This window comes from Arachis hypogaea, chromosome 20, assembly GCF_003086295.3.
Source record: "Arachis hypogaea cultivar Tifrunner chromosome 20, arahy.Tifrunner.gnm2.J5K5, whole genome shotgun sequence".
NCBI lineage: Eukaryota > Viridiplantae > Streptophyta > Magnoliopsida > Fabales > Fabaceae > Arachis > Arachis hypogaea.
Window position 1 is genome coordinate 3,557,954 of NC_092055.1, and position 20,078 is coordinate 3,578,031.

General features: G+C 39.0%; 2 protein-coding genes across 3 annotated transcripts; both read right to left on the reverse strand.

Annotated features, from left to right (window-relative positions):
• Positions 1-13,056: 13,056 nt before the first annotated feature.
• LOC112783492 (FBD-associated F-box protein At3g52670) lies at positions 13,057-15,019 on the reverse strand. Its single transcript, XM_025826463.3, has one exon. The coding sequence runs from the start codon at positions 14,151-14,153 to the stop codon at positions 13,161-13,163; it is 993 nt and encodes a 330-aa protein (XP_025682248.1). The 5' UTR covers positions 14,154-15,019; the 3' UTR covers positions 13,057-13,160.
• Positions 15,020-16,386: 1,367 nt separating this feature from the next.
• On the reverse strand, positions 16,387-19,925 carry LOC112783479 (uncharacterized). Of its 2 annotated transcripts, none has more exons than XM_025826444.3 (4): positions 19,490-19,925; positions 17,912-19,134; positions 16,897-17,820; positions 16,387-16,802 (listed from the first exon to the last, which is right to left on the reverse strand). In XM_025826444.3, exons 2-4 carry the CDS (start codon positions 18,995-18,997, stop codon positions 16,770-16,772), a joined length of 2,043 nt encoding a protein of 680 aa, XP_025682229.1. In that variant the 5' UTR covers positions 18,998-19,134; positions 19,490-19,925; the 3' UTR covers positions 16,387-16,769. The 2 variants fall into 2 exon arrangements, with proteins under 2 accessions (XP_025682229.1, XP_025682230.1); XM_025826445.3 differs by having other exon boundaries at positions 19,363-19,798.
• Between the last annotated feature and the right edge of the window lie 153 nt (positions 19,926-20,078).

Genomic DNA, 20,078 nt, shown 5'->3' on the forward strand with positions numbered 1-20,078 from the left:
ATTTTACTTTACTTAAAGAATATATTATTGAATATATTAACCTCAAATGGTAAGCGTTTTTTTTTTTTAATGTTATGGTGAATAAATATATATTTATTCATTCACACGTTTTATATTTATATTTTAATTAATAAATTTATTGTTAATTATATTGTTATTATTATCATTATTATTAGCATTAGTGTATTGTTGTTTATGATAATGGTAATAACTTAAAAGTTATTTTTTTAATAATAAATAGGACTGTTTAATAATTTATTATTATTTTTTAGAATAATAATAAAACTGTGTCGTTCTTAATATTTTTTAATATAATAATAACTGTAATAGGTAATCGATTATTAATAGAGTATTTTTTTTAAATTTTGTTATGGTTGTTATTATTATTGTTATGATTATTGTTATTATTGTCATTAGTAACCTTATTATAGTTGTTATTATGGGAACTGTTTACTGGGTATTTTATTATTATTATTATTATTATTATTATTATTATTATTATTATTATTATTATTAACCGTTATTATTATGTTTTAGTCTGTCGAAAAAAATTGTTAGCATGAGGAGAAGTGTAGGAATAAATTACTGTGTACGATAATAATAATAAATTATTAATATTTTTTAATAATAAATAAAAAATACTATGTAATAATAATAAATTGTTATTATTTTCTAATGATGAATAAATAATGTTTAATAATTTTTTATTATTTCTTAGTAATTTATGATTATTTTTGTTAAGATAATAATAGTAATTGTTCATACCCTGATCCAATGTTAAAGGCTCAGATCCAAATGAGAGGCCCAATCCAAAGGATTGACCCACACTCTGCATCGATTTTCCTTAAGAGGTCGGTTCTGACCACGACTTGCTTATGAGAAGTCGGAGACAAGGATTAGCTGGCAGATAATACTCATTTAAATAAGTAACTGCCCCTAAAATCTCTCAACCCACTTCCAGAAGCCATATCCCAACTCCCTTAAGATAAAGGGACGGTTATCCCCCTTTAAACGTAGAACTACTTCAACGGTGGTTATTGGCTCACCACTATAAATACACTGACACCCCTCAGGTATCACTAAGTCCCAATACTCTCTAAACCTGCTTACACCCTTGCTAACTTAGGCATCGGAGTGTCTTTGCAGGTACCACCCCCCATTCTCTCACACTCACAAGTCAGACGGAGGCCCCAAAGACGCGGACCCGCTCGGAGGCTTCCTTCTTCAGACGATTGGGCCAACCCAACGAGTCCAGCCCATTAATCTCCGGTTACCCATCGTAACATTGGCGCCGTTGCCGGGGACCCGAGAGATCAACCAGTGATGGCGGACAATTCACCAGAAGATGGTCATACGGCGTTCGATTCAGAACAAGAAAATCTGGACACCGGAAACAATGACGCAGACATGACCCTCCACCAAGGAGCGAACGACCAGCACAGAGAAGGCACTTCTGGGTTAAAAAATCCAAAAGTAAATTCTTTGGAGGGGCACGAATCAGGAAAAGAAGGACCACCCCATACAGCCGAGCTGATGGGATTGGTCCACGGCCACCAAAGTCGTTTGGAGCAGCTGGAACAGGAACTAGAACGACAACGAGAGGCGGAAAGGAATCTAAGGGACGAGATAGAGCGACGAAAAGAGTTAGAGAAAAAACTTTTGAAACTAGAATCCTCCCTTAGAAGTCGGAACTCCCGCGGCGACCGAGAAGAGTCACCCTTAGGAGGAGAGGATCCATTCAGTGAGGACATAATGAGGGCAAAAGTTCTAAGAAACTTCAAAAGCCCTGATATGAACCTCTACGACGGAACCACAGACCCGAAGCATCATTTAAGCAACTTCAAAAGTCGGATGTATCTGGCTGATGCTTCTGATGCTACTCGTTGCAAAGCTTTCCCGACCACCTTGTCAAAAGCAGCAATGAAGTGGTTCGACAGCCTCCCTCCAAGGTCGGTCACTAGTTTCGAGGACCTCTCGCGAAAGTTCTTAATGCGGTTCTCCATTCAGAAGGATAAAGTAAAGCACGCACCAAGCCTCCTGGGAGTAAAGCAGGAGGTCGGAGAACCTTTACGGGACTACATGGAAAGGTTCAACAAAGCATTCTTGGAGATTTAAGACCTGCCCACAGAGGCAGTCATCATGGGGCTAGTAAATGGACTTAGAGAAGGTCCCTTTTCCCAGTCCATATCAAAAAGGCACCCCACCTCCTTGAGCGATGTACAAGAGAGAGTGGAAAAGTACATAAACATAGAGGAGAATGTCAGATTACGAGAGCCGAGTTGGCGACCTGGGCACCCTCACTCAGCAAAAGAGAAAGAAAGGGAGCCCAAGAAAAAAGAGGAGGTCGGTTCCGACAGGCCAAGGAGATATCACTCTTATACTCATCTCAAAGTTTCCATAGTGAACGTATACAGAGAAATCTGCAATACTGAAAGACTGCCGCCCCCCAGGCCCATCAAAAACAAAAAGGGAGGGAGCCGCAACGATTACTGTGAGTACCATAAGATGTATGGTCACTCAACAAATGATTGCTACGACCTTAAAAATGTGATAGAAAAGTTGGCCAGGGAAGGGTGACAAGACAGATATCTCATGGAAAGGTCGGACAATCATGGGAAAAGAAAACGAGATGACGGGGACAGAAGAGACCCACCACCACAAACCTCAGAAAGACACATACATATGATCTCGGGAGGATTTGCGGGAGAGGGACTCACCAAGTCAACTCGTAAGAGACACCTAAAGCGAGTTTACCAGGTCGGGGGCGAAGCCCCCGACCTCCCAACTATCTCATTCACCAAAGAGGACGGGCAAGGGATAGTCCCTGGACACGATGATCCAGTAGTGATAACCATGGTCCTGGCAAACGCCCACCTCCACAGAACTCTAGTAGACCAGGGGAGTTCGACCGACATCCTTTTCAAAACCGCGTTCGACAAACTAGGGTTGGATGAAAAGGAGTTAAGGGCCTACCCTGATACCCTGTACGGGTTAGGCGACACGCCAATAAAACCGCTAGGGTTCCTACCCCTCCACACGACTTTTGGAAAGGGGGAAAAATCCAAAACTCTGAGCATAGACTTTATAGTCATCGACGTCGGGTCAGCATATAATGCCTTGATTGGCAGAACTACCCTAAATCGGCTCGGAGCGGTGGTATCTACCCCTCACCTTTGCATGAAATTCCCAACATATGCGGGGATAACGACGGTACGGAGAGACTAGAAATTGGCAAGAAAAGGCTACAATGAAAGCCTGAACTTGAGAGGAAAGGGCAAGGAAGTTCACACCATAGAGCTCGGCGGAGCAAGAGCTAAAGAAGAGCTACGGCCGCAACCAGGGACAAAAACTGAAGAAATACGGGTTGGCAAGGAGGAAGGAAAAAATACCAACATAGGAGCCAGCCTAGGGGAAAACCTAAAGCAGAGGTTGACAAAGCTCCTACAAGATAATTCCGACCTCTTCGCCTGGAAAGCCTCCGACATGCCAGGGATAGACCCCGAGCTCATATCCCACAGACACTCAGTATACCCCGGGTCGCGACCTGTGCAACAGCAAAGACGCAAGCTCGGTACGGAATGGGTTCAAGAGGTGGAAGAACAGGTACAAGCGCTCCTAGAAGTCGGCTTCATCAGGGAGGTCAAGTATCCGACATGGCTAGCAAACGTAGTACTAGTCAAAAAGCAAAACGGCAAGTGGAGGATGTGCGTTGACTATACCGACCTGAATAAGGCGTGTCCCAAAGACCTATATCCACTTCCAAGCATTGATACTCTAGTAGACTCCAGTTCGGGGTATCAATACTTGTCGTTTATGGACGCTTACTCGGGATACAACTAAATCCTGATGTACAAGCCGGACCAAGAAAAAACATCATTCATCACGCCTAGAGTGAACTACTGTTATGCGGTCATGCCGTTTGGATTAAAGAATGCTGGGGCCACATACCAAAGGCTGATGAATAAGGTGTTCGTTCCCCACCTCGGGAACTTGATGGAAGTCTACGTGGACGACATGCTGGTGAAAACTAAGGAAGAAACCGACCTCTTGACAGACCTCTCGCAAGTCTTCAACACCATAAGTTTACATGGGATGAGGCTAAATCCCGCAAAATGTACCTTCATAGTGGAGGCTGGAAAATTTCTGGGGTTTATGTTGACGCAAAGAGGAATTGAAGCAAATCCCAACAAGTGCAAAGCCATCCTAGAAATGAAAAGCCCAACTTGCTTAAGAGAGGTTCAACAATTGAATTGCCGACTTGCAGCCCTCTCCAGGTTCTTGGCAAGGTCAGCATTAAGATCCCTTCCGTTGTTCTCTTTATTAAGAAAAGGATGTCAGTTCGAATGGACTCCAGAGTGCGAAGAAGCATTCCAGGAGTTCAAAAGGTTTTTGAGCCAACCTTCAATCATGATCCGACCTCTAGTTGGGAAAGAGCTCGTACTATATTTGTCTGTAGCAGACAAAGCTGTAGCGTCAGCTCTAATAAGGGAAGACGAGGTCTGGCAGCATCCTGTGTACTTCACCAGCAAAGCTCTACAAGACCCTGAACTAAGGTACCACAAACTGGAGAAGTTCGCCTACTCCTTAGTAATAGCCTCACGAAGGCTACGGCCTTACTTCCAAGCTCACACAATAAAAGTCCGGACGAACCAACCTTTGAAGCAAATCCTCCAAAAGACGGATGTCGCGGGGAGAATGGTTCAGTGGGCAATAGAGATCTCTGAGTTCGACTTGAAGTACGAAATCCGGACGACAATTAAAGCCCAATGCCTCACCGACTTCATAGCAGAATATGCAGGAGATCAAGAGGGAAAACCAACATGGGAACTATACGTAGATGGATCCTCAAACAAGACAGGAAGCGGTGTAGGCATAATACTGGTCAATGAAGGGGGAACACAAATAGAGGTTTCCCTCAAATTTGAATGCCCAGCTTCCAATAATCAGGCAGAGTATGAAGCCTTGATCGCAGGATTGAAGTTGGCAGAAGAAGTCGGTGCAACAAAAGTGACGATATTCAGCGACTCTCAAGTGGTGACCTCCCAAATAAACGGAGAGTATCAAGCCAAAGACCCAAATATGAAGAGATACTTGGAAAAAATCTTGGAATACCTTAGGCGCTTTGCAGAAACTGAGATCAGACATATAACTCAGGATCTTAATAGCAGAGTAGACGCCCTCTCCAAGTTAGCAAGTACCAAACCAGGGGGGAATAATAGAAGCTTGATCCAGGAAACTCTCCAAGAACCCTCTGTAGTTAAAATAGAGGCCAAACAAGATGTCCTTGAAGTAACCGGGCTAAACCTCGGATGGATGAATCCCTTAGTCGAATACCTAAAATTCGACATCCTCCCCAAAGAGGAAAAAGAGGCCAAGAAAATCCGGAGGGAAGCACAATACTACACTCTGGTGAAAAATATCCTCTATAAAAGAGGAATATCAATGCCATTGCTAAAGTGCGTCCCGAACTCAAGGACAACTGAAGTGTTAGAGGAGGTTCATAATGGAATCTGCAGAAATCATCTCGGAGCTAGGTCGCTAGCTAGAAAGGTAATCCGAGTTGGATTCTACTGGCCGACCTTGCAAAAGGATGCCACAGAATTTGTGAAGAAGTGTCAGCCATGCCAAATGCATGCAAATTTCCACGTGGCTCCCCCCAAGGAGCTCATCAGTATAACTTCTCCATGGCCTTTTGCAAAATGGGGAATGGATCTGTTAGGACCTTTTTCTCAAACTCCAGGACAAGTAAAGTACTTAATAGTGGGAATATACTACTTCACGAAGTGGATAGAAGCAGAACCATTAGCCACCATCACTGCCCAGAGAAGTCGAAAGTTCCTATACAAGAACATTATCACAAGGTACGGGATACCTCATTCCATCACCACGGATAATGGAACTCAGTTCACCGACTCAACCTTCAGAAGCCTGGTAGCCCGTATGAAGATTAAACACCAGTTCACCTCGGTGGAACATCCACAAGCAAAAGGACAAGCCGAGGCAGCCAACAAAGTCATACTGGCAGGATTGAAAAAAAGGTTGCAAGATGCAAAAGGAGCTTGGGCTGAGGAGCTCCCCCAAGTGTTGTGGTCTTATCAGACGATACCACAATCTGCCACAGGGGAGACACCCTTCCGACTTGTCTATGACGTGGAAGCCATGATACCAGTAGAAATCGACGAGCAAAGTCCAAGTGTGATCTTTCATGATGAGGTCGGGAACATACAGGGGTACAAAGAGGAACTTGAACTGCTCTCTGAAATCCAAGAGTAAGCCCAGATAAGAGAAGCGGCATTGAAGCAGAGGATGACTACCAGATACAACAAAAAAGTTATTCGAAGGAGTTTTACCCCAGACGACTTGGTCTTAATCAGAAACGACATTGGAGTCAACAAATCTGGGAAAGGGAAGCTCGCCGCTAATTGGAAGGGACCATACAAAATTAGTGAGGTCTTAGAAAAAGTTTATTATAAGGTGATCGACTTAAACGACACCGAGTTACCAAGGTCGTGGCATGCTTGTAATATGAAAAGGTACTACAGTCAAAAGCGAACTCTACTCCCTGATGTACTCTTTTCCTAACTTCATAGTTTTTTCCCAAAAGAAAGGGTTTTCCTGGAGGGGGGGGTTTAATGAGGCATCAAAGTAGAGACTAAGGGGCTACAAAATTATCAAAAACCCTTAGTAGCATTAAAGTACCTTTACAAATAAATAAAGATCTTTTACAATATCTCTTATAAATTCCTTTTCACTTTTCTTATTTCTTTCTACAAAACGCACCGACTTAAGCTCGACAAAGCGTGAAAATCCCATGAACCGACCTAGATGGTCGTCAGGATAAAACGACGAGGTACAAGTCGGTGTAAAGAGGTTATATAAGCAGATCATAAAAACTCAAAAATTGGCCGACATAGAAGTCGGGAAACCAATGACAGATGAAATGCATCGCAAAAATAACCTAAGTCACGGAAACTCAATGAAATCCAAAAATTGAGTATAAGGAACAAACCAAAAAGAGATAAGAAAATACATCGAAAACCAATAGGCAGAAGCTGTCCCAAAACTTTGGAACAAAAAACTTCAAGTTAAACAAAGGACGGTCAGCCCTAGTAAAAGCCTTTTTCAAAAAATGAAAAAAAGTTTTCGAAAAAACAAAAAAAGATCAGAAGAGGTTTCCAAAAACCTAAGAAGAAAGCATGCAGGCCAACATAAAAGATAACCTAAAACCCTTATCCAAAAAAGGGTATTTTTAATTTTGTTTATGGCCAAAAAAGGCCACAAAATCGTCAGCAAGTTACCACCATAAATAAAAACATAAAAATTGTTTAAAAAAGAGGGACCCACAGGCCGGGCCCCCATATAGCCAGCATAGTTTAATTGGAAGAAGGAAGGTCACCACCAGGAGTCGGAGCAGTAGGAGTCGGAGCGGCATCAGAAGAAGTCGGAGCAGGTTGGTCAGGAACATCAGAAGGAACCCCCGAAGAGCTCGGAGTATCACCCTAAGGAGGAGACTCAATTATCCTTTGCCCCCGAGTCTTCAACTCGAAGACCGTCTCAAGTCGGGGAAGGGAGACAATTGCACCATTCACCACGATCTTGTCGGGATCCAAAGGAGAGAGGTCCAAGTCGGGAGCAATAACTCCGACTTGCTCCCTAAAAATCCTCCAGGCCTCCTCTGCCCCCTCAGCAATTGAATCCTCCAAATCCTGATAGGCGTCCCGACACCCAGAGAGCTCCTTCTTCAGGTCCAAATTCTTCGTAAAAAGCTTGATATAATTCTGCTCCGCCTTCTCCTTAAGGCCCTCCGCCATGGCACACTGGCCCATAAGCTTCTTCTCCCTCTCCTGAATCTTATCCTTCTCCTCCTTTAATTTGGCAACCTCCTCCTTCAACCTCTTCTCCTCCTCCTGATATAAAGAAATCCTCTCCTCAAGTTCCTTAACTCTTGGGGTGGAACCCAAAGAACTGAGGGGAGTATGTTCAAAAATATCCAAGAGCTTGGTACAAACCCCAGCCGCCCGAACGCTTCCCTAAACTATAAGATTTAGATGGTTCCGAACCATAGCATCATCCATACTAATAGTTGAATGAGGAAAAAGATGGGTTTGGACAAATTGAGGACCATCAAAAACAGCCCCGGAAGAAGAGCCAGAAGTCTTCCGTTTCTTCTTCTCAAGTTCAGGGGAAGGTTGGGACGGAGGGGGAGGAGAAGGAAGAGAAGAAGTAGAGGAAGAGGATACCATAATGGGACGGGAGGAAGTCCCCAAATTATGAGGAGGATGAGGAAGGGGAAGATCGCTAGTGTCCCTTGCAGCGTCCACCCGCGCCCGAGATCTTTTCTTCGCATCCTGGACTTGTTGATAAGAGGAGGCAGAAGCTTTCTTCACCATTTCTGAAAAGAAGACAAAAAGTCAATACACAAAGAAGTCGGGACTTCAGAATTAGAAAACAGGTCGGAGTAAAACAAAAAAGAAACCATATATACCTAATTGAGTCTGTACAAAGGTCGGAGACCCCTGGAGGAACTTTTTTGTATCCAAATAAGGGCCCCTCCCCCAAACTTCTCGAAGGAACCCCACGACAGCCTCCTTGACCTCATCTAGGTCATCTAAACCATACTTCTCCATAGGAGAAGCCTCCAGCCAGTATAAAGGAAAGCGGGGAACAGAATTTTCATCCAGAAAAAAGGGGTGGTGACCCTCTACAGCTAGAACTTTAAAAAAGAAAATTTTGAAGTCATGAAAGGACTCGTCAAAAAGGTTGAAAACTCTCCGACCTTGAATAGCTCGGAAAGACACCCACTGTTGTTTATTGTTTTGCCCACTAAAGGGCTTAGTCATATGAAAAAGATAAAAGAAAATCCTCAGAGAAGTCGGAAAATCTAAGGCCTGACTGATAAGTTGGTAAACTTTCAAAAAACCCCAAGAGTTGGGGTGAAGTTGAGTAGAAACGACACGGAAGTGACGCAAAACAGAAACCTCAAAAGCAGAAAAGGGCAAAAACACTCCGAGTCGAGTGAAAAGACTCTCATACATAAAAAAGAAATGGGGTTCTCATCAGAAGCCCTCCCAAAGCAAACCCGGTTTTCCGGACCCGGGACAATCAATTCATATTTTGGCTCATCCTCATCAAGAGCACAGATCCTATGATGCGTGTGAATATCAGTGATGTAGTTGGTATCTACCAAAGGTTCTTTCCCAAGAACCGTGACATCCACCCACTGAGCAAGGGACTCTAGAGAAGACATTCTCTCCCTATACAAAAAATAGCAAAACCTACAAAAGGAAAAAGGAAAAAGGATAAAAAACAGGGTCTTTAAGGGGCTTGAGACCAAATCCTCAAACAAAACAGAGTTGCTAAGCCTATAGTCAACTCTCCTCTCAAAATAAAAACATGCAAACGAAAGCATTTTTGTAAAAAAGAGTGCAGAGAAAAGAACTAACCTTTGCTTGAAAAGGGGATGGGGCAGTGGCGGCTCAGAGAGAGGAGAAGGCTCAGAGGAAACCTCGCGAACAAAGTTTTTCTTTTGAATGAGGAAGGCAAATGCGAAGGTTTTCAAAAACGAAATAAAGAAAGAGAGGGAAAGTATTTATAAATACGTTAGGGGCATAATGGTAAAAACGGAGGCCGTCATTAAAGAGGTGCACCGTTACCAATGTAACTGATCCCCGCGTATGAATACGCAAATTCCTAACCGACGCGACGTTTGATTAGACACGACTGTTGGAAAACCTTGAAACACGTCGGTTCCAAAAAATCACGTCGGTTTCTCAGCAGGTCGGTTAAAAGCCCGAGTCAAAATACCCAAGCCCAACTCTTGAAAAAGATTGTACTCGAGTAGGGGCACTGTTCATACCCTGGCCCAATGCTAAAGGCCCAGATCCAAACGAGAGACCCAATCCAAAGGATTGACCCACACTTTGCACCGACTTCCCTTAAGAGGTCGGTTCTGACCACGACTTGCTTATGAGAAATCGGAGACAAGGATTAGCTGGTAGATAATACTCATTTAAATAAGTAACTGCCCCTAAAATCTCTCAACCCACTTCCAAAAGTCATATCCCAACTCCCCTAAGATAAATGGACAGTTATCCCCCTTTAAACGTGGAACTACTTCAACGGTGGTTATTGGCTCACCACTATAAATACACTGTCACTCCTCAGGTATCACTAAGTCCCAATACTCTTTAGACCTGCTTACACCCTTGCTAACTTAGGCATCGGAGTGTCTTTGCAGGTACCACCCCCCATTCTCTCACACTCACAAGTCGGACGGAGGCCCCAAAGATGCGGACCCGCTCGGAGGCTTCCTTCTTCAGACGACTGGGCCAACCCAACGAGTCCAGCCCATTAATCTCCAGTTACCCATCGTAACAGTAATAATACTGTTAACAGTTACCTTTTTTTATTATTATTATTATCAGTGAGATTATTATTATTATTGTTAGCCATTATTATTATTATTATTATTATTATTATTATTATTATTTGATAATAAATAAATAATGCTGTTTAGTAAATAAATTTTGGTTTTTTTTAATAACGTAATATTATTTTTTAATAATTATTTGTTAAGATGATAATAATAATTATCATTTTTCTTTTTACAGGCTACAGGAATTTGTTACTCAAAAAACTCGATTCGCCCAATACGTTTAATGAGGTAGCAGCAGCAGTACTGAAATTTATTGGGTTTCAACACGTTTTGCGAGTAGACGAAATGAGAGGTCTGCACTACTAATGAGAGGTCCTTCAGTCTCAACTAACTCTATTTTTTTGACATAGTTATCTGCCAAAAAAGCACACCACTAAGGACTTTATGCAAGAAAGAGTAAGAAGAGAAGTGAAGATGAAGATGAATGAAACTGGACTTCGTATTTATAGGCAAAGTTGTGGATTTAAATATTATTTTGTGTACAAAACGCAATCTGCGTTTTGGGGCTTCCAAGAAAAAGTTTCTGACACTAACAAAACGCAACCTGCGTTTAGCCTAAAACAAAATAAAAAAAATGGAAATGCCAAAACATAACCTACGTTTAATATATTTTAAAATTAAAAAAAAATAAACAAATACAAAACACAACTTGCGTTTTATACCTGAGCCATAGCAGTGTAATTTTTTTTCCCCTCCATTTCATGGTGTTACATGTTAACACTTTCCATAATTTAAAAAAAAAAACAGCCATTTAATGTTGGCCCAACGCTTTGGTGTATTTTTGATTTTTTTCTAACAGAAATATTTGATAACAAAAAATAATAAGAATTTGTTTTATTTAATTTTCATTAATTTTTAACAATAATTAATGAATATTAAATAAGATAAAACAGAATAAAATCGGTTCATTAATTTTGAATTAAACCAAGTTATACTTCTTTATAATATGATAACGGCAAACAATACCTCAATAAAAAAGTACACAAGTAATAAGGAAAAAGGTGTAGTGATTTTAATTCTTTTTTCATATTGTTCTGAAAGGTTTAGATCTAAGAACAAAAAGCATAATCAACCAGGAAATTATTTTGTCCTGTTCCTTTTGTAGGTACTCAGTTAACTAACAGCTTAACATAATAATAAGAAGAACACCCCAAATCCATGATAATCTGCAACTCATTGTAATTCAGAATTCGATCTGATTTACATACATAATTGAACATAATCTTTGGAAGTCCCAAAAAAACAGTAAGAAAACTATAATGCTTAAAAGAATCTTTGTATAATTAAGAGGAAACACTCCACAAAAAACTTGAATAGCATCATGAAAGGCATAACTATACTAGCCAATACACACTTGTCTAAGGCAGATCAACAAATCTTGAATCCAATTGAAAGTTCCAAAAGTCCAAAAGAAGCTTTCTTTTTATTGATCATTGATCTCCAACTAGGGTGTGCATGGCCCGGCCCGGCTCGAAGATCCGGTCCGGTCCCGAGCACTTTAGGAGCTAATTTGGTGTGATTTCATTAGGTCTAGGACCGGGTATGGGTCTCAAAAATAGACCCGGTCATTATTTCGGATCGGGTCCGGGCCATAGTTCGAGTCACCCGAAATCGGCCCGGTGGCCCGGTCATCATACATAATTAATATTTTGTGTTATTAGTGATGGATGATGGCTATTATTATGTGAAATTTAAGTGTTATAAACCTTAATATTTTGTGTTATTAGTCATTATATATAAGACTATAAGTTAATATTTTATGTTTAAAATGCATAAGACTTTAGACTAATACATAATCTTGTGTTATTTGTATTGAATTAAATATTTGGTGTTATTAGGTAATATTAGTATTGATTATGGTTATGCTTTAATTTTAGAGAAGAGTTTGTTCTTATTATATTTTTCTAAGTGAATTTTACCATGTCAAATAATGATTGGAGTCTTGAAAATTTGGATATTTTTACATGCTAACTTACAAGAAGGTATCAAGGTAATATAATGTTAACGGCCCGATTTTCACCTGGTTTTTACCCGGTATAATCGTGGCCCGAAAATGTATAGGTTTCATTGGGTCTAGGGTCGGGTTCGAGTCTAACAAATAGGTCCGGTATATATTTCGGGTCAGATCTGGGTCGCATCAAACCCGATTTCACCCGACCCATGCACACCCCTATCTCCAACAATGACTATTTGTCTCTCTATACAATACAATATCAAAAGAGCTTGGAGCATAACATGATAGAAAAAGTCATGAGTTCCATCTCTAAGGTTTTCAATGCTGAGATTTATTATGTGTGATTAGTGATAAATTTTAATTTTAATTTTTATCACTATCGGAGTTGAAGTTGACTAACAAACATAAAAGTAAAAAGAATTATTAAACCACTCTTCCACCTTAACCCATGACAATAATAAAAAAATTTCACAACCCATAAATTCAATATACAAAAATTCAATTATAATTTTAGTCTTTATTATTATTTTATCTTTATCTTATATTTATCTCATCTTTATTATTTTTATTATTAATAATCTTAATAGATAAATAATAAAATAATAATTTATAAAATAAAAAAATTTTATAATTAAATAACATATAAAAAATTAATTTATAACTAAAATAAAATAAAAACTACTTATGTTATTAAAAAATTTAAAAATATATTTTGTTATAAAACCATTTAATAGTCAAAACATTCTGGACCGTTGAATCCTGTTCCTAATGTCATTCAAACAAGAGTTCACAAGTTGTCGAGACCCTAGCAACCTTGGATATCTTTTTTAAAATTTCAAGCCTATCTTCTTTTCTTGAGGAACTCGAGCAACATATGGTCATCTTCTTTAACACACTTGCATTCTGCAGAATATATATTGCAAATTGAATATCAACATCAGCACCATGAAAATTCTTTATAGTGCAGGCTCTTAGGTGCGATGAAAGGCATCCAGGAACGGTTTGTGTGTCACGCTGATTTAGTCGATCCAATACACTTGCCGATTTCTTCTCCTTTCTGATGACAAGAATTTGAAGCAAGGGACAGGAGTTGAGCAGTCCAACTAGCAACCCCCATTTACATTCATACACGGAGAGCTTCATATGAATTAGATTACGGAAAGTGATGGCACGAGGACTGAATTCTAGCCCAGAAAAAGAAGAATTATTGATTTGCAAGTCCTCAATATTTGGGCATCCTGAGAGAATCATATCAAGATATTCATCTTTTACAAATACAACCCAAATCAAATACAAAGTTTTAAGAGCCGGTAAGTGTACTGTTAAAACACGGTCAACTTTTAAGGATGTCAGCTTGAGAACAACAAGGCTTGCACATGTGAGAATTCCAATCGGCAAACTTATTATCTGAGAATGAAGCTCAATCATCTTAACTTCACGCTGAATGGCGGTGTTGAGCCACAATTCTACATCACATTGACGACATGAAGGATACTCAGATTTGAGGCGGAAATTGAGAATGGGTTGCGTTACATCTCGCGATAGCATAACTGCGTAGGCGATGCGAACAAACAGTTCTTCCTTATCCTGGAAGAGTTCGTCATCGAGGTCCACTGTGGGAACTGAGTGCCACAGATCCCTCCACCTGCTCGAGAGAATGCTTGTTGCTGCAACCATTCTAGATTCCAGAAAAGAAAGGATGTGAACAAGGATATCATTCGGTAATGCACTAATTCTATCAACTCCCGACATGGCTAGTGCCATTGTTGGGTTCAGTGAGAACCCAATATATAGATTGTGCTTTAGCGAACCCTATTGCTTCTCAAGCAGGTAAAAGATGAAATTTTGATGATTGGTGATTGGTTGAAATTGTAAATTATAAAGGTAAAACTAAATATATATAGAGCATTGTTTTATGAAAGATAAAAACAAATAAAGATGAGATAAAGATAAGATAAGATAATAATAAAGACTAAAATTATAATTGAATTTGTGAGTCTTAAAACTTCTTAAGGTAAAAGAGTAGTTTAATAAGAACAAATTATATTATCCGAAAATATCGTACATGATCATGATGCAAATTTAAAGTTTTCACTATTGTTTCCCACTTTATAATATTGCTGGATGCTGTATTTGAATCTTGCCTTTGGCAATGGTGGAGGAAGAGGAGATTCAGCTAACACAATTTGCTGGTTGTTCATCATTGAATCATCAGTAGAATTTGGTAGCGCAAGTTGCGAGGACACTTCTTGATCTGTTTTCAGTGCTTCATCTTTATCTTCTTTGGCCTTATGAAGTAACATACTAGACAAAGTAGAAGAATTAGCATCACTAGAACTATCCAATGAGTCCTTCTCTTCTATAGGTTTGTGACAGAGTATGGCAAGAATCTAATCTATGTCTGGCAGAAGAATGTGTATGGTACGGCTGTGAGTTTTCTAATAATGCCTTGTGCATATCTTTTACATGAGTCCCACTCCCATGCTAAGATTCTCTATCATCCTATCCAAAAAATGAAGGGGAAAAAGTACTATCTTATAGTCAAACGTTTGGTGTGATCGATTATTCAACTTTAACAATTTAAGAATTAAAATGAAAATTTAAAAACCTGGTAATATATTATTATAAGAATGAATATGTGACACCTAAAAGGGAGGGGAAATATTAAAGAATTGTGACCACTGAACTGAGCAACAGAGTCTACAGAAGTAGATGACCACTTGAGTTATGAGGGTCGCAATCCATGACCTTATCAATTAATGTGACTAGCTACATTATAAGATGTCGTTATTGTCCCCACAACTGTCCTGTTTTATATCTCAACATCCAGCACCGTCAAGTCACTGTTACCATCCCCGGTATTGTTAAACAATTCCAACTTACATTGTTTCATATCATCACTTCAATTCTTCTCGCCACCCTATTTAATGCTGGCCCAACGCTTTGGTGTATTTTCTCTAACAGAAATATTTGATAACAAAAAAATAGCCAAAAACAATCAGAATTTATTTTATTTAGTCTTTATTAATTTTAGCAACAATTAATAAATCTTAAATAAGACAAAACGGTAGGAATGAGTACGGATCGGTTTGGTTCGAGTTTATGATAAAATTAGAACCGAACCGATCAAAATATAATTGGTTTGGTTTGGTTTGAATTTGCATTTTTTTGTACATATACCTGAACCAAACCAAACCGATTAAGAACGGATTAGTTCGGTTCGGATAATTGGGTACCAATGACTTTGAAATTCATAAAAAAAACTGGATTTTTATCTTAAAAATTCAACAAGTACAATAAACATGTAACATCAATAGAAATAATCCAAACATGTTAAACACCAAATACATTAAAAACTAAACTCATTAAAATCCAAACATATTAGTAATGAATAATCATTGTCTAATGGAAAAGTTATATATATTTTTTTATTTAATTAATATATGATCGGGTTTGCGGGTTAGTTCGGGTTTCACACCCCCAAAATTGATGCCCGAACCAATCACTAACAAAAACTATCGGTTTGGTTCGGGTTAGACCCGATTACCCGTTAGTTTCAGAATCAATTTAATTGGTTCAGTTCGGGTTCGGACGGATAATTTAATTTGTTTCAGAACCAATTTAATTGGTTACCAAACGTACATTAATTTTGAATTAAACCAAGTTATACTTCTTTATAATATGATAACGGCAAACAATACCTCTATAAAAAAGTACACAAGTAATAAGGAAAAAGGTGTAGTGATTTTGATTCTTTTTTCATATTGTTTTGAAAGGTTTAGCTTAGAGATACAAGAACAAAAAGCATAATCTACATTCTAATTTAATGCTACTAATTAAATTTACTCTTTTAGCCCTATTAATTCACATTGTTTACACATTGTTCAAAAATCTTATTTGTTACCTATACTTTTCCATAAGGAAATTATTTTGTCCTGTTCCTTTTGTAGGTACTCAGTTAACTAACAGCTTAACATAATAATAAGAACACCCCAAATCCATGATAATCTGCAACTCATTGTAATTCAGAATTTGATCTGATTTACATACATAATTGAACATAATCTTTGGAAGTCCCAAAAAAACAGTGAGAAAACTATAATGCTTAAAAGAATCTTTGTATAATTAAGAGGAAACACTCCACAAAAAACTTGAATAGCATCATGAAAGGCATAACTATACTAGCCAATACACACTTGTCTAAGGCAGATCAACAAATCTTGAATCCAATTGAAAGTTCCAAAAGTCCAAAAGAAGCTTTCTTTTTATTGATCATTGATCTCCAACAATGACTATTTGTCTCTCTATACAATACAATATCAAAAGAGCTTGGAGCATAACATGATAGAAAAAGTCACATGAGTTCCATCTCTAAGGTTTTCAATGCTGAGATTTATTATGTGTGATTAGTTCCTGCACAGAAAGATAAATTTTAATTTTCATCTTTATCACTACAGGAGTTGAAGTAGACTAACAAAGATAAAGGCAAAAGAACAAATTAGATTACCTGAGAATATCGTACATGATCATGATGCAAATTTGAAGTTTTCACTATTGTTTCCCACTTTATAATATTGCTGGATGCTGTATTTGAATCTTGCCTTTTAGGATTGGACTGATTCGAATGCAGGAACGAATTCTTTGCAGAAACTAAAGGCAGGGCCTTCCAGAGCCAGGATTCAGAAGGTGACTTTGGCAATGGTGGAGGAAGAGGAGATTCAGCTAACACAATTTGCTGGTTGTTCATCATTGAATCATCAGTAGAATTTCGTAGCACAAGTTGCGAGGACACTTGTTGATCTGTTCTCAATGCTTCATCTTTATCTTCTTTGGCCTTATGAAGTAACATACTAGACAAAGTAGAAGAATTGGCATCACTAGAACTATCCAATGAGTCCTTCTCTTCTATAGCTTGTACATGATTTGTGTCTTGATGAGAAGTTTCTTTCCCTCTTCTTTTGTCCAACTCGGCAATCAGAGTATCTATCCTTAGATTTTTATCTACAGAGCTCAAATTTGAAGATGACAATTTGACTGTACTTGCAGTATCTATGTACAATGTTTTTTCAGTTGTCAGGTTCCCTGAATATGAACTTCTTTTGGGTGCTACCATGGATGGTATCTCCCTAAACTTTCCAAGCTCTGTGCTATGGAATTTCATCTTGCCAGGCTGGTTATTCTCGGCTTCTCTCGGATCGCTTGGCAGCCTTGCTCCACGAAATGGAGACTGAGGTTTACTCCTACAGGGAGATACACCAGCTGCAGCTGCTCTTGAACGGCGAAAGGGAGAGAGCCTACCCGGCAGCAACTCGCCGGAGTAATAAGTAAACCTGTTTGAATCACTAGTCCATTTCTTCCTGCTTTCTTGCAGGTCAGGTGATGCACCTCCTGAGCTTGATTTGTTCTTGTGATTGTGAATTGCATCCCATGCCTGCAGGGAGGAAAATTCAGATTGTGAGTAAACAAGTTTAAGAGTGGTGATTTAAAGAAAATATGTTAGACATTAGTGTCATTGTTCTTACTTTCTTTACAGCTGGAATTGGGCTAAAAGATCTAATTTGAGAAATTTTACTAGGCTTCACAACCTCATTTGATGAAGGCAATGAAACCTGGCTCTTGATCTTCACATCAGGCATAGGATTCAACAAGCACAAGGAATTTCTAACATGTAAGCGCGGTAACAATCCGCAGCCTTTTGCTGAGATATTAGCAGAGTTGTCATAATCATCACCTTCATTTTCACTTTCTTCTTCCTCCTCTTGACACTGAGCAGAATATGGTATGATATCAGTGATCTGTTTACTAGGCAATGGCTTCTTTTCATCGCGAATCAATTTGGTAACATCTCTTAGTGGTTGTTCTACCAGCACACCCGATTGCTGCTTCTTTGAAGAGTACTGAGGAGGCTGCAGAGTCATAGCCTTCGCGGCCGGCAAGAACCGGCTCATCATGAAGTCTCTAGTTTGCTGATCAGTAGAGACGGTTCCCAACTTCTTTGCATCCAAAGTATCCAAACCACTCACACCACTCTCACTGCAGTTCATGGAGAATGATTGTGTTTGTGACAGTGTTTCAAGTGCATCAGAAAAAGCATCATCATCATCATCATTATCCTTGTTCACCTTTTTCTCCTCCACATTAGACCTTCTAATCTCAACAATGCTCTCAGCTTTCTTTTCTCTACCACCATCCATTTTATTTCTAACCACACTGACATTGAAGGAGTTTGATTTATTTGTAGCCCTGATCTTATTTGCAAGTTTAGAATCCTTTTCTGATGGCTGTTTGAAAGAAGCATTTGTGGATTTTCCAGGGGGAAGCCTTGGACTTGGAGTGTTTGATGCTTCCTTAGAAGGTTGATGCTCAGATCCAGCACTATTGCCATTGCCATTAGCACTGTTACCCTTGCGCCTTCCGGGGATATGCTCCCAATTGAAAGGCACAGCAACAGGTTCTGTTAGCTGATCCATGTCTGAATTGTTGTAGTTTGGTGGAAGGGTGTGACGCTTCTCTAATATCCTCTTCCTTACTTCATACAAAGATGATGTTGCAGCAGTGCGTCTCACAGACATGAGAGGGGCATTGATATTCAATTTCCTTTCAGCCATCTTCTCAATTGTTCAAACTTCTATGCAGCCCCTCTCAGTAATAAATTCAAAGTTCAAAACAGTCTCATACCTTAACTTATTTGCAGCTCTGAGGCCTAAAACTCTGCTAAGAGAATCCTAGTTTCCACTCTTGAAACCTGAAAATGAAAAAGGATAGAAGAACCGATCATTCATAATTCAAACAATAACAAGAAAGAATAGAATCTCTGATTCAATTCAGCATATCTTGAACTAAGTTCAGAGAAGCAACAGAGAAATGAAAGCACTAGTGAGCATAATTTAGGCCATTAAGCAGAGAAAAAGAGAATTTACACAGCATTATAATAGTACTCTATTGGAGTTAGAGAGTTGGAAAGGATAAAAACCTTTCAAGTTGTAAAACTCTCTTTAAGCCAAGGAGTCAAAACATAATGAATGAATTGAATAGTAGTGGTACAAAAGCTTATAAGAGAAACGAATGGTAATGAAGAGAAGAAGATCAAAATATCAAACCTGTAAATAAGGGTGCATAGAAATTGCAATAGAGTTATGGTTGCAGAGCAAAAGAAACAAAAGAGGAAAGTGGTTTCAGTAGTCACAGGTGGAGTAACCTTTTGTGAAGAGAGTCATGAAAGGACTAAATTAAAGGTGGCAATGAAAAGAAGAGAGAAAAAGTAAAAGGCAGAGGAATATCCAAACAAACAAAGGACATGAACTCATGAAGGAGTTAGTTAGTGGAGTTGGAGGAGATAATAATGAAAGGGGTGGCAAGTGACAGAGAGTGTTTGTAGTATGTAGTGGTTGGTTGGTAAATGATGCCGTGCAGTGAGGGGGGCAGTGACTAATTGAGTAAAATCAAAGAAAAGCCACTACAAGTCATAGCTGATTGAGACACCACCCCATACTCACTCAATTTGCAGTGTATATAACTTGTGAGTTTGATCTCCATGGATTGAAGCATGTATTATTTAATGTATTTTAGATGGTATACTGTATTATTTATGTATGCAATTATTACATATTTGCATTATTGGATACTAGTAGTAGTATAGGAAAGTTATCAGGTATACTGGAGAAAATACTAGTGTTCCAGTTATTTTAT